Genomic DNA, 26,408 nt, shown 5'->3' with positions numbered 1-26,408 from the left:
TCTCCAGAGCAGTGTTCATACACACCATGAAACTAACATCCTTTCTTGCAAAAGGTACTAAGAATACCCACATATAGGAACCATGACTCCTCTATGAAAAAAATAAAATAAAAATAAATTTAATCGATATTTTGTGCTAATAAATGCCTAAAGATAATGTTTTCGTGCGGTCACTTTCCTTTTTTTTTAACACAACATCCGTTGACCTATACTGAAAGTTCCATGTTGTTTGTACCTACTAGATATTGCAATAGTATCAAAACTGGGGAGAGGCAAAGGTATTTTTAAATTTATTTAAGCTTTAATTTATTCAGATATGTAAATTTTATTTCAGAGCTAGAATGGTTCATTTTCACCAAACTCTACTCATTCATTCATTCATTTATTCAATTATAAACTAAATACTTATTGGGCACTGTTAAATACTTGAGAGACCACAAGCAAGTCTCCCTATTTTGAAGAATCTAACTCCATAACTCAGAAATTTAAAAAATACTCATATATAATGCTTTTATAGTAATACAAAATAATATTCTTTCGAATTAAGAGCCAAATGGGCAGCATAGATGCCAAGAAGATGGGAAATAGCACTTGAACAAGGTGGAACTTGAGCTGGAAGTTGAAAGATGGACAGATTTTGAATTTGTAAAAAAGAAGGAACCAGCCTGGCCAACATGATGAAACCTCGTCTCTACTAAAAATACAAAAATTAGCCAAGTGTGGTGGTGCGCGCCTATAATCCCAGCTACACAGGGGGCTGAAGCATGAGAATCTCTTGAACCCAGGAGGCAGAGGTTGCAGTGAGCCGAGATCACGCCACTGCACTCCACTCCAGCCTGGGTGACAAAGCAAGACTCCATCTCAAAAAAAAAAAAAAAAGATAGGAAAGAAAAGGAAAGAAAGAGATAGTATTCAAGGCAGAGAACATAGAAAAATGTGCCCAGATGATGAGCTGGGATTGTATGAGGAAGAGTGATTAAGAGAGAGAGCAGAGGAGTAGCATGAAATATTCCTAAGAAGGTGATGTGAGTGTTCAGCCTGAGTTGGCAAAAGTGAGGAGGTATAAGTGGTGTGCTACAAAGTATATCACCCTGAAAACTGACTCCACCATGAGAAAGTATGGGAGGGAGGGGGTGTGGGGCAGGAAGTATATATATGAAGTCTGTATACATAACCAGGTTTCTAACTTACAAATACTTTAATTTCTAGTAAATGGGTTATCTAGCACCCTTCTTTTTTTTTCCTGTTCCTTTAAGCATTCTGATGGTAGACAGATTCTTTGTAGCCAACAGAAATTTTGTAAAGGAAGGTGGAAAAAATATATATAAAAGAGAGAGAGAAATATCTAATTCTCTGAACTGAACATTAGCCTAGAAGTAAAGGATGCTGACGTTGGAACCAGATTCCCTAGGTTTGTGCCCCACACTTCTATTCACTGGCTTGCAATTTTACACAAGATGTTTAAACTTCTTGTTCCTTATTTTACTAAACAGTAAAATAATGATAACATTAGTCCCATCTCATAGGGCTATTGTTGAGACCAAATATGTCTCATTGAAACCAAATATGTAAAATTCTTAGAAAAGTTCCTAGTACATAGTAAGTGCTGCTGAATAAATGGTAGCTATTGTTATTCTAATGAGGAAGAAGAAACTCAGGCAACCATTGCATCAATTTTAGGGTGAGAGAAGGAAGAAGAAATTGAATAAAAATCTGATTTTCTTGGATGCATTTAGCATTAAACAGTGCTTATTAAACTGTACTACTTCATACCAAGGTGAACCACAGCTCCCTGGATACATGATTATTTAAGAAAAGAAAAACCTTGGTTCTGTTAGAACTGAGGTTCTTAACTGTGACACTATGGACATTTGTTGGGAAAGACAGACAGATGTCCTGTGCACGGAAGGATATTTAATAGCATCTCTGGCCTCTATCTATGACATGCCAATAGCCTCTCCTTCTCTCAGTCATCACAACCGAAACTGTTTCCAGACAGTTTTGTTCCCCAGATGTCACTGGGGAACAAAATCACCCCCACTCAAGAACTACTGTGTTAGAATCATCAGATGGAAACCCATTGCTTGAGTTTTTCAAACACAAGAATGTGGCCAAAATCAATACTGGTACATTTAGCCTATACCCACTCAAATAAACCAGACAGCTTTCATCACAATGGACCTCACGGAGCAGAAACAAATCCATCCCAAATGACAGTGTCAAAGGAAGGTTGGTGGTGGAATGCAGAGGTACTAACAGGGAGGAGGAATTGGAAATGTGTTGGTAACTTAGCAAGATTTGAATAGTGGTATTTTCTAAGCAACCAGAATGGCTTGAGTAATATCATCATCTCTTTGCTTCTGTAGAATGGGAAAATAAAAATAATAAATATTTGACTTTTAGTAGCCATTCTTTCTTAAGAAAGGGTTGCTTTAAGGCCGGGCGCGGTGGCTCAAGCCTGTAATCCCAGCACTTTGGGAGGCCGAGACGGGCGGATCACAAGGTCAGGAGATCGAGACCATCCTGGCTAACACGGTGAAACCCCGTCTCTACTAAAAAATACAAAAACCTAGCCGGGCGAGGTGGCGGGCGTCTGTAGTCCTAGCTACTCGGGAGGCTGAGGCAGGAGAATGGCGTGAACCCGGGAGGCGGAGCTTGCAGTGAGCTGAGATCCGGCCACTGCACTCCAGTCTGGGCGACAAAGCGAGATTCCGTCTCACAAAAAAAAAAAAAAAAAAAAAAAAAAAAAAGAAAGGGTTGCTTTAATCTGTATCTCATGTGAATCCATTAGACATTTGCTGCTTCTTGCTTTTTCTGGGGTGATTTGCTTTTTAAAATAGCAGGCAGCATGTCAGACAAAAGGACATCATGGCCTGGATGGTCTTTGCAGATGGGAAGCAAGACCTTTCTGACTGCAGGTGATCTGTCTCTGCCTAGAGAGTTAATATAGCTAGAGTTTTTCCCATCATAATGTGTCAACTTTAGAAAAATTAATTTCAGCTAAATGGATATATGTTGTGAGCTCTGAGAACACCGAAAGCTGCATACTAAGTTGCAGCTACTATGCAGTATGTCTTAGTCATCTCAGGCTGCTGTAACAAAATACCATAGACTGGGTGGCTTAAGCAACAGACATTTATTTCTCTCAGTTTGGTGTCTGGGAAGTCCAAGATCAAGGTGCCTGCTGCGTGAGTTCCTGGCGAGCGCTATCTTCCTGGTTTGCAGAGAAAGGCCTTCTTGCATTCTCACATGGTAGAGAGACAGTAGGAGATTTATGCCTCTTCTTCTAAAGGCACTAAAACTACGATTGTGGTGGGGGGCAACATATATGATGTTGTCTAAATCTAATTACATCCCAGAGGCTTGACCTCCATATACCATCACATTGGGTATTATTAGGGCTTCAACATATGAATTTGGGGGAAGATACAAAATTCAGTCCATAGCACAGTGAATACTCTCCAGTAAAATGAAAAAAAAAAGAAGAAATAAATAATAGTAAATGTAGAAAAATACAGACTCTGTTCAGCAAAACCAATGTATTCAAAATTCTAAAACTCTAGTGTTTACTGAGATATTTGAAATAACTTTAGTTAGTTACATGCAAAACAAATGAATTGTGAAATGACAAAACATGATACAGCATTTCTGGAGAATTTGACACAGTACACAGAGAAAAGCTGCAGAAAGAATAAATATTCTTTCCTGACTCCAAATGAGAAAAGGTACTGCTCAGAGATAAAATTAAAGACAAGAAAACTGGATATCTGTTTCAGGAAATAAAAATAACATATTTAATCAGATTATTGAAGTATCCCCCAGCCTTATTATTTTAGGTTGATCTGGTAAGTAAACCCATTGGGCAAATCTTATGCAGGCAGGTAGCTAAATTAAGTGGCCCAAGAATTCTTTTCAATTTCCAATTTCTTTGACTTCTAACACAATTAAGAAATGTATAATGAGGTGAATAATAGAATTACTTAGAAGGGATATTATCATATCTCATTTGTATTTGATTTAAACTTAAATCTAACCACTTTGAAAAGCTTTGTGCCGACTGAATTATTTTCTGCTACATGGTGGATGCTCTTTCTTATTTGCTCACCATGGTCTGCTTTTATTTGGAATATTATGGTATTTAATAACATGTCTAGCCATAACCATGGAGTTTGTTACAGCTTTTAATATCAGCAACATAACTCTTCTACTCTCTTGACTTAGCATTTCAAAAGTGAGGTTCATAAAAATCCTATTTGTAGAGCAAACATGTAACTCCAATTTCATGTACCAAATTTGGTAGCCATGGCTTTCTTTATCTTCAGTGCATTTGCATTAACATAAGATGATAATGTCACTAGCTTCTCTACCAAATAACATTCTAGCATAAGCCACAGCAAGGGCAAAAGCCCAGCAAAATTCAAGCATGTGACATACCCAGAGAATGCTAATACTCAGTGTAGCTGAAAAACTATGCATGAATGAAAAGGAATATTAAATTCTAGGGTAAAATACTTATTTTGAGTTTGAAATACTTGTGACCAAAAATTGTTTCTTCTCATATAAAAATAGAAGGACCCCCTGGAGAACTGTGGCTGTCTCTGGCAAAGGTAGTTTTGACTTCAAAATGTCACTGAAGAATTTGTGCCTAAAGCCTCCTTGAAGGCAGACTTTTGATGAAAGAAAAAAGGATTTCTGATTTTGAAAGCTCTTTTTCTCAGGAAAAAAAAAAAAAAACTTTAGCAGAAACACAAACTGAAAAATGTACAGTATATGACCATTGAATCTTTTTAAAAGTTAGTGCTAGGCAGGAAAAGCAGTGGAAGAATTTCAGACACTACAGGAAACTCCCCAAATTCATATTTCCCTCTTTGTGAGCTTGAAACTTGAAAATGAATGCAGGTTTTAGTGTCCCCACCCATCAAGTGCATACGTTGAAGCCCCAGTCCCCAGTGTGATGGTATTTGGAGGTCAAGCCTCTGAGAGATAATTAGTTTTAAACCAGGTCATGTGGGTGCCCCTACCACACACACACACACACCACTGTGGGATTAGTGCCCTTATAGGAAGAGACACAAGAGAAATCTCTCTGCACCAGAGAGAGATCCCTCACCAGGAACTGAATCAGCCTTACCCTGATCTTGGAAATCCCAAACTCCAAACTGAGAGAAATAAATGTCTGTTGCTTAAGCCACCCAGTCTATGGTGTTTCGTTATAGTAGCCTGTGCTAAGACATACTGCAACCTAGTAGATAGCTAGGAAAGCTGATAGTTACATTAACTTTATCATTTACTGTTCTTCCCTTTCATGTTGTTGTGGCAGATGAAGCTTGCAGAACAGTTGGAGCAATAAAGCAGCCCAGATGTTTGTGGTGTTCCTTGAGCCCACAGGCTGGGGCAGCCACCCAGCAGAAGTGGAACAATAGAGCTGTTGCCCCTCCTAGAGAAGCTGCTGAAAGCCAGGGAGAAACACTCAGCTTCACCCCTCCTCCTCCTGTCCAGTCTCCTGCCAGTGTCTCGCATCAGAAACCAACTGGCAAGACAGCCAGGAAAACACAGACTGCAAGGGTCAGCCTCTTACCGTACAGGACACAGCACAGGGAGGGCGAAAAACATATTCAAGAGCAAACAAATGACAGGCACACCTTGAAAACAGTGGTCAAGAGACAAAAATGCTTCTACTGGTACAAAAGTACTCTGTGTGCTTGCTCTCTCTCTCTTTCTCTCTCTTTCTTTCTCTGTGTGTGTGTGCTTCCTTAGAAGTTACTTTGTTTTTATTTTGTTTTGACATATGATCATTACTAGTTAATATGTTCTTCTCAAGAAGCCCAGTAATATTGGACAGTTCCTTCTAAAGCAGTAACAGAAGGATACCTGTATACTTCAAGAATGGATGGTAATATATGCATAAGATACATCTTTTTACAGCTTTTACTTCATGTATTGCTCTTAGGCATCAGTTGTAGCTTGACTTCTTTACTTTTTTTTTTTTTTTTTTTTTTTTTGAGAAGGAGTCTTGCTCTGTCACCTAGGCTGGAGTATAGTGGTGTGATCTCCACTCACTGTAACCTCCACCTCTGGGGTTCAAGCAATTCTCCTGCCTCAGCTTCCCCAGTAACTGGGACTACAGGCGCGCACCACCATGCCCAGCTATTTTTTGTATTTTTAGTAGAGACAGGGTTTCGCCATGTTGGCCAGGCTGGTCTCGAACTCCTGACCTCAAGTGATCTGCCCACCTCGGCCTCCCAAAGTGCTGGGATTACAGGCATGAGCCACCATGCCCAGCCCCTTATTCACTTATTTTAATGGTGCACTTCTGAAATTTGCTCCCACCAAAACAGCGCAACCATGGCCTTGTCAGCCTCCAAGGAATGTGGTGTGAACATGAATCATTCTAACCATACCGAGGCACAGTAAGACCAGGACTTACTTTGAGCCTCTGAACTGAGCATAGGGTTTAATGAACCACTTCTCCATTGTGATAAAATATATAAGCAAAAGTGCTATGGTTTGGATGCACAGCCTGCAGCTGAACCCATTACAGGATGCATTATTTGATGTGAGGTGTGAAAGACTGAAGAGCAATTACTCTCTACAACCAAGGGCAAATGGCAACTGTGGAGCTTGGCCTTTTCTCATTTCTTGGTTTCCTGAGGCCAGAATTCTCTACAATGACAAAACCTCTTTGCTCTGGCTCATTTGAAAAGCAATGTCATTTTAAAGGTTAGTGAGTGTGTGTGTGTGTGTGTGTGTGTGAGAGAGAGAGAGAGAGAGAGAAAGAGAGAGGATTTTATAGTGATTTTTATGACAATCAATAAAAAAATGCTTTGGAAACATTTAATGAGAGGGGTCACAAAGGCAAATGTAGCATTGAAAGAAAACAGACAGTTCTGGCTCTTTCAAATCTGTTTTACCAAAACCCAAGGCCTAGGAAAGGGACAACAGTCCTCAATGAAGTCCATTACTGGGCCCTGAGGATAATCTTTCCTTGCCTTCCTGCATATCATTTTCCTTTACTCCTTTCTCCCCTCCCCTTTCCCCAAGATACAGAGCTGGCTGGGAGGCCCCTTACCTACATCCCACCCCCTTTCTCTCACTTTACCCCAGGACAGTCAGAGCTAAACTCAGAAAGCTGAAGCACTGATGCAGGCCCTAGGACCAATCCGCAGACCCTCCCTCCCTCCACTGCACCACAGGTTCCCACTGCCATTACCAAGCATGGTGCCCCCAGACCAGCCTTCACCCCTCAGCCCTTTTGAAAGGCCCCCAGCTCTTCACCCAGAGACCCCAGCCCCATTCAAGTACCCATGGTCCTCTGCTTCAGTCTAGGCATTTTCCTGACATGGAGGTTCAAGCTCACTTATGAATATTTAAAGACTCATGATTTTTTTTAATGCTTGAAAGCTACTGACTTTCTGAGCCCAACATCATCAACAAACAGTAAGGGAGTCATAAAGAAAATGCATTACTCACCTTTCATCTTTCTTTTGTGGCAAGTAAGAAAAAAGAAAAACCTGCCTCTCACAGAACCTGGATGTGACTGTGTGTTCAGGAAAAAAGAAAGAGATGGGGGCTGGTGGGGGTAGGGGGGCAGATCACAAAGGACACAACCCAGGGTCATAAAAGGGGGCAGAAAGAGTTGTACAAGCCTAAACTCCCACCTCTCCACTTCCCAGAGGCCCAGTCCCTGTTCCTCATTCCTCCCCATCCCATTCCTGGTGCTTGCTGGGAAAGCAGGATCTCAGACCCCACCCCCGACCTCCTGAATTAAACGATCTAGGGGTGGAGCACAGGAGTGGGTTTTAGCAAACTTTCCAGGTGATTCTAATGCCTGCTAAAGTTGAAAAGCAACACCATATGGTGTAGACACCAGTGTCTTGTGCATGGTTGTTTAACAAACACTTGCTGATTTAAGTATATCTGCAAGATCTTGGTGTGGAGCCAGACTGCAAGCTCCCTGAGAGCAGAGACCATATCTTTCTTCATGCCTGACAATGCATTTGTTGAAGGGAAATAGAATCGGACAGACAGTATTTTGCTTTTGTTTTCCACTTTAACCTTTTCTAATTAAAGATTTCAAAACAGCAAGGAAAATCACAGTGAGTGTTGTTTACAGAGTGGTTTTGAGATAATATATCAATACCATGTAAATAATTAATAATATCAGCTTACCAGTAGTATTGATACCTTCCAGTCATATAGTGGCTCTGTGGTTTTGAAAACTCTTCCATGAATATTTTTCATTTGATCCTCAAGAAATTTTGGCAGGAAAATGTGTAGGTTTCATTCTTTCCTCTCATAGAAGAGGAAGCAGAAGTTCAGAAAAGCTGAGAAAATAGTCTTGGTTTTCCTAATTAGGTACAAAAACTGGAACCCAGGACTTTGAGCTCCTACTCCATTAGAAAGGTTTGTATTCCAGTTCTGTTATATGTTATCTGAGTGTTTCTAGTAACTTACCCTTATAAGTCTTTATTTTGCACTTTCTTCAGCTGCAAAATGGGGAAAACAATGGTTCCTATTTTAAAGGGTTGTTGTAAGAATTAAATGAAATAATAAAGGTAAAGCACTTAGCATAGGGCCTGGCACAAAGTAAGGGTTTAATAAATGAAGCCACTGTTATATTACTAATTATTTATTGTTATATGTCTGAATTTACATAGTATACATATAATCATTATATATTTATGATTATTGCACCACACTGACTCCCACTAGAGTGACCACTATTGCATATGTGGGTTAGCAAGTCAGGGATCTTCCTCATCTCAGAAAGTGTTCCTTGCTAACTTAACAGGATATTTAAGGCCTCCAGTCTGCCTTTCATGCCAGGAGTGTTTCTCACTGCTGCTCCCCAGTGGGTCTTTATGCATGCTGCAGGTTGGGTATCTGCTGTGGTCACAGTGCTTACCATCCTTTCTCATGGACATGTTGCCTAGTCATTCCAAGCACATGCCTTCCTTATCAATTGTATTGTTAAGTTGTTATGGTTAATTTAAATATATATATGTGTGTGTGTGTATATATACACACACACATATATATATATGATAGAACCACAGCTTTTATCCAAATGTAAAATAAACACATGTAAAAGATATTATTTAACTCTGGACTTAAAGACAGGACCAGTAAGATGTTGCATAGGCTCATGAAGATATTCAGTGAATGCACACACACAGGCAATCAGGAATGCAGAAACAAATTTACCAAGTTACAAAATGGGTTATACCCATGGAGCGAGAATCAGATGCATTCCGCCAAACACAATTTATTGGCATTTCTTTCTATTTGCAAGAACTTGTATTATTATTGGTTTTCTACCATCTACAGAGCTGTAAAATAGCTCAAAGATGATGAAAAGCAGAGATAACCTGGAAAGGTGTACTGAATAGGGCCCCCAGTCACCTTCTCTGCCCACTTTGAAGTCTTTCACAATCTTTCCTGACAGTGAGATCTCAAAAGAGTTTAGTGTTGGAGGAAGAGAAGGTATCACTATATCCAGTTCCCTGCCTAGAAAAGAGGCTTCACAGTCCTGGGCTTCAAAAGGCCTGAGCGAGTTTTCTCCTTTGGTTCTCTTCTTCTCTTAATACCTTCTTCTCCTTTTCCTGAAGATTTCATCTCAAAGTTCCACAAAATCCACACTCATAGTCCCTCTCCTTCTCCTTGGAAGAAAGAAGTTTCTTCCTGCTTGGTCCTGTCTTAATATCTCACAAACTTCGGTGTTCAGGCTTTGGCTGAATATGTGTGAAGCGTCTCTTCTCAGCCACTAGGACTACAAAGTGGGAGGAGAAGGTTGTGGTTCCTAAGTGAGGGCAAGTAGGTACTGGATTCTAAGTTTAGCTTCTCCTTCAGCAAGCCTGATTGCCTTACCATTAACCTAAGAAGGAAGCATATCTTGCCAAAGATCACTAATTCCCCCAGGACAATATAAATCTTGTCTAATTTGAGAAAAGGATACTTATTTCTAACAACATGACTTTGGACTTGCCCTGTGAAAGCATCACCCAGGTATCCTTGAGCTGAGGAACGTCTTACCTTTTCCCAGGTCAGACTTTCATTCCCCTCCCTTTGTTGTCCAGAAGGGTGATCCTTGCTGTCACGCGCGTCCGTGTGAAGAGACCACCAAACAGGCTTTGTGTGAGCAACATGGCTGTTTATTTCACCTGGGTGCAGGCGGGCTGAGTCCAAAAAGAGAGTCAGCGAAGGGAGATAAGGGTGGGTCCGTTTTATAGGATTTGGGTAGGTAAAGGAAAATTACAGTCAAAGGGGGGTTGTTCTCTGGCGGGCAGGAGTAGGGGTTACAAGGTGCTCAGTGGGGGAGTTTTTTGAGCCAGGATGAGCCAGGAAAAGGAATTTCACAAGATAATATCATCGCTTAAGGCAAGGACTGGCCATTTTCACTTCTTTTGTGGTGGAATGTCATCAGTTAAGGCGAGGCAGGGCATTTGCACTTCTTTTGTGATTCTTCAGTTACTTCAGGCCATCTGGGCGTATAAGTGCAAGTCACAGGGGATGCGATGGCTTGGCTTGGGCTCAGAGGCCTGACACTTGCTTCATCTAGTTGTTTTTTTCTTGCAAACAAGAAAAGGAATGTCCAGTTGTTTCTACCACACATATGGTTTAAAAAATAAAATTTGACATTTTATAAAATTAGGAGATCAGAAGTTATAAGACAGGCGTGATGGAAATAGGTCTAATTTAAGATTTAAACTAATAAGGGAGAATAGGATATGGTGCAAGGTAGTTCCAGGACTAGGTGGATCAAGAACACTGCTTCTTGAGCTCTCGAAATACGTTTTCAGTACTGGCTCTCTGCAACAGACTTACCATGGAGAGTTGGATCAAACAGATCCTTACAGAACATCCAGTTCTGCTTGCTTCCACATGCAGCTGAATTGACACTCCTAGATCTATGCAGATTCAAGCATTTTTGGTTTCCCCAGGAGATATATTATTTTCTACTTTAAAAGATAATCAAACATATGAATTTCTTACCAAGTTCCACATTCAACACAATGTAGGCACTTTCCCTCTTGTGCAAGCAGACAGCACATTGAGGATGAGCATTCACAGGAGCCCTGGGATATAGACCCACACTGGCCACTAAGTAGTTGAGCCATCTCAGTCACTCACATTTGGAGTTTCAGCTTTGTCATCTCCAAAATGAAGGTGATGTACTGGGGCCCTTCCAAAGCAGCTCTTCCACAATGTCAAGGTGCTAAGTCACTCCTAAGGTATCATCATCCTAACTATTGGTGCTAGATCAGAAAGGAAAAGGTGACTTTTCCAGACTGGGATGAATAGCCAGTCATGCAGATGTCCTTTGCAGACTGTGATGGGGTGAAGAGTTGCCTTCCCTTACTGTGGACAATGTCAGGGTATAAAAGGTTCTGTGGAAGAAGCTGCCAGCAACATATCCTAAAAGGGATGCACTGGGGCACTGGCATTACATAAGATGGTAATTCTTCTTTTATTTTGTGCTTATATTCTGAGTCAGGCATTTTTGCCGTATTCAGTCTATCATTCACTCATTATTCAATCTCTAATTCTACATTACTGTTTGAGTGCCATGTATTTTGCTGAATGCTGGAGACTAAATGATGAACGCACAGTTGAGGTCTCTGTCCTCATGGTACCTATAGTCAAGGGGGGATGTGAATAAGTGAAAAAGTTATACTGAGTGACGTACAAGGCATAAGTGGGCCCGCATGAGTGGCAGCTAACCCAGAGGAAGATGGAAGAGACTGAGAGGGCCTGACACAGAAGCCATAAATGTGTTTTAGACAGATGGTACATGTGATGGCTACAGGTGATTTCTTGCAAAACTAATGAAGCTTAAGTTTAGTGGTATACCCATAAACTGGCTCTTTGAAAAAAGGATGAAATTATTTCATAATCAGTGCTTTTCAGCCATACTGCCAGCTCCAGAACACAGCTAAACTTTGGGCCCCTTACTAAGACAAATCCCCTCTTAGTGTCTTAGTAATTCCCCCAGAGCAGGCTCTGAGACAGGAGTTTGCACACAAGTAGTTTATGTGGGACATGCAAGAAATACCCATAGCAGGAGGGTAAGTGGGCTGTGAGAGGGAAGACAGCCAATAAAAGGTGTGTGTTCAAGCCAGCTACCATTATGCGTAACCAGAGCTCAATCTTTCTTAAAAATTCTGAGAATCAGTATGGTAACAACCTGAGGAGAAAGGGAGCTGGGGTATTTATACTCCAACTCCTGTCAGTCATTGGCTCAGGTCTGCCCCTGAGTGTGTTATTTTCCTTTTATATTTTACCTTCCCTGATGGGCGGAGTGACCTTCCATTGCTTTGGTGAAAACTGTAAAGCAAAGAGATGCAAATACTGACAGTTAGAAGTCATCCAACAAGCACAGAAGTGGTAAGGCCTGGGGGATATAGATAGTGTCTGGTACAAAATATCCTATACTTAATTATGTATTTGTAATTTACATTTTTCTTAAATTGGGCCCTCAAATTATTATGAATTTTAGACCTCACAAAACCTGAAACCACCTATAGTCACAGGCCTAACTTGCTGAAAATATAGCATGTATGGGAAAATCAAAGAAATTAAAAAGCCCATATCAGAATTGGAGGGAAGCGGGAAGGCAGCAAGAGATGAAACTAGAAGCTAGAAAGTTGAAGCTAGAAGCTAGAAAGGTAAGCCAAGGCCATATGAAGGGTGCTATGTTAAACTGGGCTTTTCTAGATTTGACTGACATTTGTTGGTGTCTGCAGAACTCAGCTGGGTTCCTTGGGGCATCTCATTTCTGGGATAAACTGACAGAACAATCCCTTTCTGAGATGGGCTCTTCCCAAGATAAAGAATAAGAACCCAAGAGGGCTGATGGAAGCTCACCTTGCCTCTGATGTCTGTTAGTCACAGTGGCACAGGTCAAATCTCCTTATATTCCATTGGCCAGACCCAAAGTTAGAAGGGCAAGGAAATATAGTGCACCTACAGGGAAGGAAATAATGACTAAGTGAGAACTGTAATACAACCTACTACTGGAATTTCACCAAAATGTTAATAGTGGAGATGTGGAGATAGTGAGATTTCTGATCATTTTTCCTTTAGCTTTTCACTATTGTTAGAATTTGTAATAAGAATGTAGCAATTGTACCAAAAAATATGAACCTATTCTTCTAAATAATAAAAGATTATATCAAATATTGAAGAGCATTTTTAAGGATATCTTTTAAAATTTTTCCTTTTTTAATGTGTTATTTATAAATGAGTTAATATAGATATAAAAGGCCTACCCCCTCAACTTCTGAAAACTACCTATTAGTATTTATAGCATGTGTAACTAATCAGACTTTATTATGTTCCTATTTCTGGTTTCTTAGTATTACTCTCATTACATTTTTTTATTTTGTATATATCTTTGTAAACCGCCTGCAAGTACTTTATGGGGTTAGCTAGGAAATAAAGAAATAGATTATTTAAAAACTAGAAAGAAAAGAATTTGAAGGGATTCATCACAGTAATACTCAGCCTTGATAGCATATACAAATCACCTGAGATTTCTTTTTAATACCTCTGATGAAGACTGTAGAGGTTCTAAATTAATGTTTCTGAATTGGGCTAATTTTTAAAAGCTCTCTGAAGGTTGAGAAAAATTGAATAAATAATGATTAAATTAAGTAAAAAAAAATAACAAAGGACCAATTGTATGTGATGAGCAAAAGCAAGTTGGGAAGTTTCTTTACAAACTTGAAGTAGGGTGTGATACTAAAAAGCCAAAGCTCCTAAATATTAAAAAGAATAAGGGAAATGGATGCAGTAGAGCAATATGGGCTTCCAGAATTAGAAAGGGCCTGCTATTAAGATCTGTTCGAGCTTCCCTGGGTGAGGAAGAGTGAGTCATATTCTCTCTGATACCTCGTACTCCCACATACATCCCAAATCAGACCCTAATTGACAATTGCTTTTGTGGGCCACTGAGGTGCATTTTTTGGACTGTTTTTCAGAACATTGTGATTAAGCTAAAGTCTGTCATTCTCCATGAGAAGAGGCTGAACTCACAGGCGATTACTTACACACCCAGAACAGGAGAGAAGGAATACTAGAAATATTGTAGAAATGTGGTTTGTTCACTTGTTTATAGCTCTTCAAACTGAAATTATTTGATTCTGTTTAGAGTTCAGTTGTTTATGTGGGAAACATTATAAAATATCAAAAGCTCTTTTATCTTGATGTCTCATCCCAGCTTTTTTGAGACTCCACTTCAACATTTGATAAGAACTGCAATGGGGATAAATTATGCTTTCCTCCTCTCTTTCTCTTTTAAGTTTATACATAAATGTTGAGAGAAAGCTTGAGGTATTTGTTTTGTTTTTTTTTTAGCTAAATGGCAAGTAAATAACAGGCTTTTTAGTAACTGTGATCTGGTACTGGTAAGGTCTGAGTTAACTGCCATTTGCAGAGTAACCATGGTGACCAGCATATGGCTTCTGATTCCATTAATCTTGTTGAGATTAACAGTAACCCCAAAGGATCTTTTGCAGTGATTCAGAAATAAATCATCTTTTCACATGTATACTGTTTGGTGACAGCCACTCGCTTTCAGTGTGTGTCTCTACCCAACAAAGAAATAAGACACTCCCTCTCATGAGATGATTGGAAATGCATCCCTCAAATAAGAAATTTCACAAAATACATCCAATGGTGAAAAGGTAAACACATATAAATACCATGCGAAAGGAGGATTTATTGAACAAATGTGTATCATACCCATGATAGATACATAAGGGGAAGGTCATTTACTCCCAGTTGGAAATTTACTTGTATAGAACCTCAGCCTGGAGATATGGACTGGAAACAAAATTTGAGACTCTTCAATGAAAAAAATCCAATTGTTATTTCAATTATAGGAATTAGAAACGATTAATTAAGCTGGATTTGGGAAGAGGAGCAGCTGGCTGCCCAAGAGGAGACTAATAATGTGTTCTATTTGTAACGAGATGTTGCAACTTCAAAAGTACAGTGTGGCCCTACCTCAAACCATATTTGGCCTCCAACAGCCCCAGAGCATGTAAAATAATAGCCTCATTTTACAGATGGAGATACTGAACTAAACAATTCAGAATGACTTCCCCATACTCACCTAGTATTAGAGCTTTCTCTCAAACTGGCTGAATAAATTGTTGAGTCTGAGTTGGAAGGGATGGGAACTGAATTACAATCCCAACATTCTTCTGACGCTCAGTGTAGACAAAATATGCATAACTACGGGTCTTTCTCAACTCATGGAGCTTACACTCCCTCATCTCTAGGTTTTCCTTGGTTAAAGGTATACTCTAAGCTCTTATTTCAACCTAGATCTTCCTACATAAAAGAAATATCAAGAACACAATAGCGTTTTACAAATTCTAAGATGCACAGTTTCTTACTTTAACATCTATGGCTGGGCATGGTGGCTTGCACCTGTAATCCCAGCACTTTGGGAGGCTGAGGCAGGCAGATCACTTAAGGTCAGGAGTTCGAGACCAGCCTGGCCAACATGGTGAAATCCTGTCTCTACTAAAAAAAAAAAAATATATATATATATATATATATATATACACACACACACACACACACACACACAAAATTAACTGGGTGTGGTGGCGTGTGCCTGTAATCCTACCTACTGGGGAGGCTGAGGCATGAGAATCACTTGAAACTGGAAGGCGAAGGTTGCAGTGAGTCACTGTACTCCAACCTGGGCAACAGAGCAAGACTCCATCTCAAAAAAAAAAAAAAAAAATCTGTGACACTGAGATATGCCTTTTCATCAATGGCTTATTATGATCACTATGCAGCAATACCAAATGTAGATTTCATTACTCGTACATGCACTAACTTGGTCATAGCTGCTTATATTGCCAAAGTTATAGTTATCGGTACATGGATAGAAAGTTATTGTGTAGGCAGAAAGAGGTATAAATTTCATATTAGCGACATGAGTACTCATTTTGGAGTAATGACCATCATTTTACATTTTCTTGCAAAGTAACAACATAGTGTTCTACCAGACCTAAGAAGGGAAGATACAAGTAGATCTTATATGTTAACCTACCATGCACTAAGCACAGAAACTTTTTTTAAAAAGCTAAATCTTTCAGAATACATGAAAGGAATTTCAAAGCAACAAGAAGCTGACATAATTTAATTTGCTACATCCTTTTGCTCTTGGCCATTGTAAAATAGTTTTGATCTTATCATTTATGTTAGGTTTTGTGATAGGTGGTAATTCACAAACCAGCCAGCATGGCTCTGATCCCCTGTTGCTGGTGGTGGGACTGTGCCTAAAGCTCCCTTCCCTACTCTGCTGATGCAGAACAACATTAGGAAGTCCAAGTAGTCAAAACCAAAGTCAAACATTGAACGTTTGCAACCCCAATTTCAATCATAAAATTAACCAACTCTAATGGGAAATCAGTCTTTTGTTCATCTTAGCACAAATGCTCTAGACCACAATTTTTATTTCATTAAAAATAAAACTGGTCTCCTTTGGCTCTGTAAGCTTTCAAAATAATGATTCTTTATAATTCCCTGGCAATTGTAGAAAGTATTCATTTTACATTATTTCCCTGACAATTGAGAAAACTTGAGGTTACATTGAAATATTTCTTATGTAAGAGCAAATGAAGAGGATGGATCTCATATAATCATGGCCAAAAAAAGTATGTTCTTCATCATATATTTTTATAAATCATTGAGGAGCAGGGAATATTGTATATGCATAAATGTATAACCTATTACAGCAGCCTGAGACCCCATGGGTTATTATTATGTCAGCAGAACTGAGATACTCAGATGTGTTTAGTGGTAGAAGCAAGCATTCCATTAATTTGGTTAAGGGACATGAATCAGCTAGTGGGTTGTGAGTTATGCACCTTCCTGACCTTCACAAAAGCACACCCTGACTTGAGTTTATACAGTCAGGGGTGCAGTAGGATGTACTGGCCCAGGTCAGAAGAATGCCAAATTTCCTCAAGCACTCATTTGTCCTCAGGAAACTCAGAAGCTGGGTCATTAACATCCTGGCCCCAGCTCCTTCCTTGGACAATTGTGACACTCTCTGGTGAACCCCTTGTCACTAATCTGACTCTGGGTATCTGATTTCTAGTTTTACTACCAGGATTAAACTTTTTCTGTTAACATAAGGGCTCTCTACCCAGGGCCTTTCCAAGTCCCTGGCTTACAAGACGTATAGGAACAAAGAGACTATTTCTTTTAATTACATAAAGAAATCTGATCAGATGTGAGATCCTTTAAAAGAAACTTTTGACTTCCTTTGTAAAAATATATTAGCATTTGTTACTTAAGTGTTTCCAAGAGTGGAATTTATTTTACATCCTAATTCATTATTAATGCATCATTTTTCGTATTCTCCACACATAAGATTAAGTGAGGAAAAAGTATAGAGTATAAAAGTTTTGTCTTTCTTTCCCCAGTCTATAGATACCTGCCAAATCTCACTGTTGCTAAGGGAATATATTATTAACTGAGGTATCAGAATTAGAAAGGTCATATTGTTCTGAAAAAATATGCTGTGACTCTGAGATGTCCAGGTGGTATCAAGAATGTATTTCCCCAGATAATTTAATCTCATTTGAAAACTTAGATATACTTGGTTCAGGGGAATATGCCGAAATAAAACCCTATCTGCCTCTTCACTCTTTCCTTTCTTCTCAGGAAGGAGAAGCAGTGATCATAGCTCATTGAAAACGCTCCTGCTGCAGTTTAAAAAGCTATACTATTTGCTTTTTATTCCCTCTTCAAGTTGAGAACATTTCATTGCCATTTTCTATTCAGTGATCCTTCACTTGACTATTGTAACACCATTCCCAAGCTTTACTTTTCGACATGTTACAAATCTATTTTTTTTCAAACTTTAATCATTTGTTTACATTTCAACATTTCAGTATTTCCGTCCTGACCACCCACCGGGGAATATGTCTTTCCCACCTATCTTAGACTGTTCTCAAATAAAAATGTGACTGATACAAAGGGAGAATGAAAGAAGATAGCTTCCTCTCAGCTTCCTCTAGATAACAATAAATGCACTAGAACTTAACTTTTTGAACTTTTAATGAGCATTGTGGAAACATGTTTTAAAGCACAGGCTTGAGAGCCATACTGCCAGAACGTGATTCCCACATTTGACACTTAACTGGCTGAGTGATCTTGGGCAATTAACCTCTCTATGCCTCATTTTCCTCAACTGTAAAATGGGCAGTTGAGGATATGGGCAGTTGAGAATAATAATATTCTCCATAAGTTATTCTAAGGATTACATTAATGCAACAGATATTAAGTATTTTGAAAAATACCTGTGCTTTTTCTCTGCCCGGCATTACTGGGCCTGCAGGTCTGTGTCAAACCGTGGATGAGGGTCTTTTTTCTGCAGAATGGAGTTTGTTAACGTTGTTAAGAATAAGGCCTATTTAAGAGATACCAAGTGAAATTTAGGAGACGACAAGAGGGTAGAACTGACTACTATGCTCAAAAACGCTCAGTGATACAGGATAAAAATAAATACAACACACTCAAATACAGGGTGATAGTCTGTGTAACAAACAGAGATATCATTTGTCAGATTGCTTATGCCCATATAGAAGGGGTAGTCTGTGCAGCATATGTACATGGTACATGAACTACCAAAATAAAGTGTGAAGGTTGGCCTGACAAATTATGCTGCAGCACATTCTACTGGCCTGCCACTGGCCCACAGGCTTCTCGGTAGGTTTGGCATGGACAAGATCTATGAAGGCCAAGTGGAGATGACTGGAGATTAATGCGATATGGAAAGCATTGATGGTCAGCCTGGTGCCTTCACCTGCTATTTGGATGTAGGCCTTGCCAGAACCATCACTGGCAATAAAGTTTTTGGGGCCTTGAAGGGAGTTGTTGATGAAGGCTGTTCTGTCCCTCATAGTACCAGACAATGTTTGTGATTCTGAAAGCAAGGAACTGAATGCAGAAGTGCATAGGAAACACATCATGGGTCAGAAGGATGCAGATTACATGCATTACCTAATGGGAGCAGATGAAGATGCTTACAAGAAATGATTCTTTCCATTCATGAAGAACAGCATAACTTCAGACCTGATGGAGGAGATAAACAAGAGAACTCATATTGGCTGGGCACGGTGGCTCACAGTCCCAGCACTTTGGAGACTGAGGTGGGTGAACTGCTCGAGCCCAGGAGTATGAAATCAGCCTGGACAACATGGCAAAACCCTGTTTCTGCAAAAAAAATGTATAAAAATTACCCAGGCATGGTGGTGTGCACCTGTTGTTCCAGCTACTCAGGGAGCTGAGGTGGGAGGATCACTTGAGCCCAGGAGGTTGAGCCTGCAGTGAGCCAAGATCATGCCACTTTACTCCAGCCTGGGTGACAGAGCGAGACCTGTCTCAAATAAATAAAACAAAAAACAAAAGCTCATGTTGCTATCCAACAGAACCCAAACTATGAGATGCCCGATAAAGAAGTTAAAAACAACAGGTGGAAACATCCCAAAATGTCCCATGTGCAGAAGAAACATCAGGTAGCTCAAAAGAAGGGAAGCTTCCTCAGAGCTCAGGAGCAGCCTCTGAGAGCTAAAACAAACAATGTTTTAGGATGATTTTTCAGATAAAACAATAAACTTACTGGCTAACCAGGTTTAAAAAAACAATACCTGCAAAAGCAAACTATTACATTTATTATCTAAGTTTCAAAATCAAAAGTTGATTATTTGTGTCATGATTCATAATTGAGGCTTATTCTAAATTCCAAATATCCTGTTTGTAGCAACTTAAAATGCCAGCTCATTGTATTAGAATTTTGACATTAATCAACCTGACATTTTTCTCTTATAAAGGTAAGGCATGAACATATTAGCTCTCATGATTCTTTTTTTAAAAAATTATCACTTCTCCCAGATTTCCTAAGCCCCATTGCTTTAGCTCTTTGAGTTGTTACTGTGATAAGGGAAAATACTATTTTTGTGTGATAGGCTGTAAATAGGTTGGGTAGCCATCTCAGTTTGCCTGAGACTGAGGGGTTTCTCAGGACATGGGACTGTTACTGCTTAAACTGGGAAAGTCTTGGGGAAACCAGGATGGTTGGCTATCCTACTGTAAAGGTATTACATCAGGTGGGGGTAAAAGAGGAAAGGAAGAATCAGTGGTAGTATTAATCTCATTAAGTACAAAATAATTATTAGTACACCTCTACTGTTCCCTTGATTTTTGACTCATGCAATCTCTGATGAGTATCTGAAGGGTAAAATTGCACTGAACTAATTAACTCTAAATGTCAGGCATTTGGATTTCGTGGGGATTTTTTCCCTTTTGTTATCATCATCATCTGTGGAATGTATTTCTTCTCCTTCATTTTATGCTGTTCTGCTTTCCTATGATTATGTCATGCTTGTTCTTTTTCTTTTAGGTCAACCCAAATCAAAACCTACTCTTGGGATAATGCCCAGGTTATTCTGGTTGGGAACAAGTGTGACATGGAAGACGAGCGGGTCATCTCAACTGAGCGAGGTCAACATTTAGGAGAACAGCTTGGTAAGAAATAAATTAATAAGTTAAAAAGAAAGAGAATTTGCTTATTATATGTAACACTGTACAGAGTCCCAGTTAATTGTCAGGGTGGAGTTAATGAAATGTTTCTCAATCTAACAGTGGAAAGCAACATAACCCTCCCTAAGTGGACAATATATTTTCTCCCACTTACTATGGCATCGTGAGAGCTCAAATGCAATTAAAGAAGCAAAAATGATACTCAGAATTTTGGTCTTAGTACACTGTATTTAAATTCTTATTCTATGAGAAACACAGGTTATGCCTTGTCCACTATTTTTGCTTTTTTTTCTCCATACTCTATTTTGCATTCAGTGGGCTCTTTATTTTATTGCGTGATTATTGTTCTCAAGTTTTCATTGGAGGAGGATAATGGCACAGAATAGGTCACATCCTAGATTCTGATTCTAGTGGCATCATTGATAAGCCATGTTACTGTTACAGCTCCCTTTGAGACTTAGTCACCCCATCTCTCAAGAATGTGTATCATAGCCCATGCCTATTTGACCAAGTCCTTGTAGATAAGATCAAATGAGATAATAGATATGAAAGAGCTTCAGAAATGGCAAAGCCGTTTCAAACACAAAACACTGTATCTAAAGAGAAACATGCTGGAGCGAGTAGGGTAGAGATTTAATACAAAGGAGGGATTGATGATTGATGATTGATTGACTGAGTCAAGAAATTTTTACTGGGTACTTGTTGTATGCTTTATATTATGCCAAACATCATGGGGGATACAAAAAGGTGATTCACAGTCCCTAGGCACAAGTTGCTCCCAATCAAGTGGAGACTGAAGACTGGAGATACACACAAGGAAGCAGAAATACAAGTCAACAAAAACAGGTCAATGAGGAGGTAAGCTGCAAGGCAGATGCCAACAGGAAAGCAACAGGGAGAGGGAGGCAGACACAGGAAGGGGAAAAACATTGCCAGAAGGAGATGTAGGAGTGTAGTGTGATCAGAGGAAGATAAAGAGCAAGGCAGAGAGGGCTCCTGGGGACATCAGGTGTGGAAATGAATACACCAAGAGGAAGAGATGAGTGATGAAAGGAGATGGAGATCTTATGTGCGAAATGGCAAGATACAGCTTGAATGGTCTCTAAAGGAGAGTAGAATTTGCAACTACAAAGGAGATGAGGCATTATAAGTAAGGGGCACAGTGATTCATGGACACTGAGATGAGCATAAGGTGAAACGATAGTGAATAGAAAAGTGAGAACCTAGCATAAAGTTGCAGAACTGAGTTGTAGATTTGGGGAACAACTCCAATCCTAGAGGTGAAGGAGTTGGAATTCTTTTTGTTTTTTTTTGTTTGTTTGTTTGTTTGTTTGTTTATGGTAGACCACTGAAAATACTGAGGCATGCTTAGCAAAGAAGAGTTTGACTTTTAACCTTTTTGGTCGGGACCTGCAGTAAGAAATACTTTCAATTTAGCATCCCAGTACTTACATATGTAGAGAGAGAGAATGAAACAAAAGTTTCACAAAACACATTTTAACTTTACTTGATGAGATTCACTCTGTTTTCTGTCTTAATTTTCTTTCTTCTTTTTTCTTAAATGGTGGTCCCAACCCACTAAGTTGATCCCCGGAAGCAGTAACGTGTCTCAATCTATAATTTGAAAAACACTGTTATAGGTCGGGCACAGTGGCTCACGCCTGTAATCCCAGCACTTTGGAAGGCCAAGGCAGGCGGATCACGAGGTCAGTAGATCGAGACCATGCTGGCTAACACGGTGAAAACCCATCTCTACTAAAAATACAAAAAATTAGCCAGGCGTGGTGGCAGGCACCTGTAGTCCCAGCTACTGGGGAGGCTAAGGCAGAAGGAAGGCGTGAACCTGGGAGGCGGAGCTTGCAGTGAGCCGAGACCGCGCCACTGCACTCCAGCCTGGGAGACAGAGCGAGACTCCGCCTCAAAAAAAAAAAAAAAAAAAAATAGAAAAAAGAAAAAAGAAAGAAAAACACTGTTATAAAGGGAATGCTTTGGGATTAATCTGCTGGTGTTGTGCAACATGAGTCAGAAAAGCAAAGGCCCTCTCATTGGGTTACTCTTCCTCTTGATCATCTCATAACTGAACTAAGTACAGTTCACTCTGAAAGCTTAACCATTTCTCACGAGCTTAATGAGTTCCTTAGACTAAAATCTATCCCTGGATGGCCACAAGAACCCTTCCACCAAATAATCTTAGAGCCACCCAGAAGAAAGTTACATGGCTGGTGTACGGTGTCCTGTGGCTGCATTTGAAGTTATCATCTCTGTCACAGGGCCTCTTCCCACTCTACTGATTAAACAATATGAGGAGTCTGAAAAAATGATAATTTTTTTCTTAATCCTCTTAGGACCTCCTTATCTTAGGAAAGATAAGAATGGAGAATAGTAGATCCCCAAAGAAAGAGAGGGAGGAAACCTGGGAGAGGGCTGGCAGATTGGCTTCCCAAGACGGTCTCTCCCCTGTCTTCCTGTGTTTTCTTAACTAGCTGGGCACGTGCCAGGTTGGGGAAAAAACTGCTACACAGATGTAGGCTGTCTCTATGAATAAAAATGAAAACTGTTTGGTTCAAAAAATATATGTATATCCAAGCCAAGAATTGTTTAATGTCATTGATACATAGGAGGCAGGCAACTGGCTAACTTTTTTACCACTCTAATAAATTACTTGGATATTGAGAAGACCAGGCTGTGAAAGGGGATGTTAGGATGATGGAAATGCATCAAGAGGGTGACTTTCCTACGGCTCCATCGACTGTCGTGCACACAAACCCTTTCCATTCAGTGCACAGATGTAGCAAAGTTCCTGAAATTGTGAGGCAGAATGTTTTATGTTCCTGTTCAGTTTCTTCCAATGGTTTCTAATTGATTTTTTGCTCTCCGTTCAATAAAACCCAGCTGTTGTCATAGCAACCAACACATGTGCATTCTTGGAGAGTCATTTACCTCGTTTAATGTGGCTTGTTCTCCTCATGGCTACACATGCTTCTACAAATGATCATGAGACACCATTTGCATTTTTTTAAATGCTCTCACAATTTAAATTTAAAGATTTTAAAGGTCTTTGCTTTGTTTTTAAATTACTTGTACATTTTATTCTTCAGAATACCATCACATACACACAAAGATTGCACATTGTTTTTTAAATGTCATTACCACATCTTGGCAGATGGCTCAAAATAACTGCTTTATCGATCTGGTTGCAATTAATTCTCTATTGTGGATTGTTTTATCTGGACAACATTTGCTCATCCTAATGAGGGTCCTGGATGGAACCAAGTTGTAATGGAGCTCTTTAAAAATTCTTATATGGCAGCTGTCAGTCCCAATCCAGTTTAGTTCACCAAGCATTTATTAAGTGTTTACAATATGCCAGTTACTGGGAATGCAATGACAAATAACCCTGCCTTCTAGGAGCAAACTTTGTAGTGCCGGAGACAGACTACACAGACAAAGAGCATTTTTCTGGCTTTCCCTTTCTCGGCCATTTTGTTTCATTTGATCCTTTGAGCACCTCTCCTTGCTGAATGCTGCCTTGTCAGCATTTATGACATGGTGCTCTCTGTTCGTCTCCTCCCTCTCCAGACTTGCATTTAGTTTCCTTGGTAGACTCCTCCTCTTTTTTCTGTCTCCTGCACTCTGGCTTTCTATCCTCAGTCCACCTCTCCTCTCTCTCTACACCCTCCCTTGGATATTTCCATCCCCTCCAAGGTTTTAACTCCACCTCCAGACTAATGACTGCCAAATCATGTTGCAGGCTTGACCTCACGCTGGCACTTCAGGCGCCAACATCCACCTGCCAGCTGTGCATATTCAGTACTTCTGATTTAGAGTAGTGGTCTAATCATCTGCGGCTGAATCGGCTGGGGTTCTTTTTCAAATGCACATTCACAATGCAACTCAGACCTGCTGCATCAGAGTTTTTGAAGTTGAAGGCTAGAATCTACATTTTTAACAAATATTTTTGTGACTTTTATACAACTAAATTTCTAGAACACTGGCTTTTGTGGGAAGTGAGTGTTTGGAGAGGGTAGGAAACTGCTGCCAGAACTGAACATTACTCTATAGCTGTTGTTATTTTCCCATGCATTTTTTTTCTTTTTTTTTGTTGTTGATGAAGTCTCATTCTGTCACCCAGGCTGGAGTGTAGTGGTGCGATCTTGGCTCACTGCAACCTCTGTCTCCTGGGTTCAAGCAATTCTCCTGCCTCAGCCTCCCAAGTAACTGGGACTACTGGCATGTGCCACCATGCCCGGCTAATTTTTTGTATTTTTAGTAGAGATGGGCTTTCACTGTGTTAGCCAGGATGGTCTCAATCTCCTAACCCTGTGATCTGCCCGCCTCTACCTCCCAAAGTGCTGAGATTACAAGTGTGAGACATCGCACCTGGCCTTCATGCATGTTTTAACAGTTAGTCTATATGTAGGTACCTATAACAATATATAAGAATGTTTTTAAATTTTATATTGAATGTGTAGTATGGTACTTATGTATGTAGAATCTCAAAATTTAAGTTTTAAATGTACAACTACTGTGTTAAATAAGAAAAAAATTTGGAGATACAATTAAAGATAGATTTTCCTAAAATAGAAGTAATTTTTCTGGGAATAAGAAAAAATAAAGAAATTTGTAGAGGAGAATGGATTTGTATTGCCTTGAAACTACAGGTGAAAGAATATTTGAACCATTATTACAAGCTCTGAAAGGGCAGAAAATGCAGAAACTCCTGTTTTCCAAAAATGTAGTCAGAGAACCAAAGACTGCAGAGAAACTAAAATTGCTTCTGGGAGAAGTCATTATTAATAATTTATAAGGAGCCAATCTGAAAGTGTTTTTAATTTGCATTAATATTTCTTCCTAAAACAAGGAACAGATAATATTCCCAATTCTTTCCATTCAAACAATTATCATAACGGCCTCTGAACATATGTATTACTGAATTCCAGATTCATCCCCTGTACCCTTCCCCCTTGTCCAGCATAGAACCCCATGAGAATTTCTGAAAGTACAAAATATTCTTATATTTTGCCATTTTTCTAAGCTCTGTAATTTATCTTCCCTTCTTTTCCCATTTAATGGCTCTTTTGATTATTCATCTGACAAATATATATAATAATACTGCAGAGTCATAAAACGTGTATCTTCCCTCTCACGGAGCTTAACGTGTGGACTGTGTATCAGAAATAGACTCAAATATTATGAATATGTAAATAGGGCTGAGTGTAACTCAGAGGATAAAGGAAAGGCATGAAGTTCTATGAATGGGTAGTTACTTCTCTTTTTGGAAAATGAAGACTGACGAAAAGACACATGCTATGTCTGTATACTCTGAAACATATTGATTTGATAAATCCTGGCTTAATTTAACAATTTCTTCAAGGAAATAGTCTCTTGAAGTAGAAAGAGATAAATTTAAGACAAATGAAAAAAAATATTCTTTCACCTAACAAAGAATATACTAATGGAACCAATTATCTCTGAAAGTGGAAGATGGTGCAGGCAGGACATGTAATTACTTCCCAAAAGGTCTAGATAAATCAATGCAGGCAGATCTGCTATGGCTAACGGAGGGAGTTTGCATTCTGTGTGATATTTCTGTGTCACCAAGCGTAAGAATTTAGGTGTATTGACCATGCTACATCGTATGTTGTGGCACGACTCTCAGAGACAAGATGACTGAAGTGACTGAAACATTATAACCTAGCCAGAAAAGTCTATCTCCGTGGATTTTAGGAACCATGCTTTTGATTTCTGCTGAGCCTGAATGACCCCAGCATGCCTGATTTGGGAACTCTGACTCTAGGATTCTCTAATTCACTCCTATGAACCTTTCAGTTTAAATC

General features: G+C 39.5%; 1 protein-coding gene and 1 pseudogene across 2 annotated transcripts in view; both read left to right on the top strand.

The window, feature by feature from the left end:
* Window positions 1–26,408, top strand: part of RAB3C (RAB3C, member RAS oncogene family) — a 291,721-nt gene that overhangs the window by 229,918 nt on the left and 35,395 nt on the right. For both annotated transcript variants that reach the window (XM_007973282.3, XM_007973272.3), the window contains exon 4: window positions 20,432–20,556. In XM_007973282.3, the coding sequence (XP_007971473.1) occupies window positions 20,432–20,556 (125 nt within the window). The remainder of the gene's footprint in view (window positions 1–20,431; window positions 20,557–26,408) is intronic.
* LOC140711606 (large ribosomal subunit protein uL18 pseudogene) lies at window positions 12,558–19,932 on the top strand (annotated as a pseudogene).

This window comes from Chlorocebus sabaeus, chromosome 4 (genome assembly GCF_047675955.1).
Source record: "Chlorocebus sabaeus isolate Y175 chromosome 4, mChlSab1.0.hap1, whole genome shotgun sequence".
In the NCBI taxonomy this organism is placed as follows: domain Eukaryota; kingdom Metazoa; phylum Chordata; class Mammalia; order Primates; family Cercopithecidae; genus Chlorocebus; species Chlorocebus sabaeus.
This window is presented reverse-complemented; position numbering and strand designations above follow the sequence as displayed.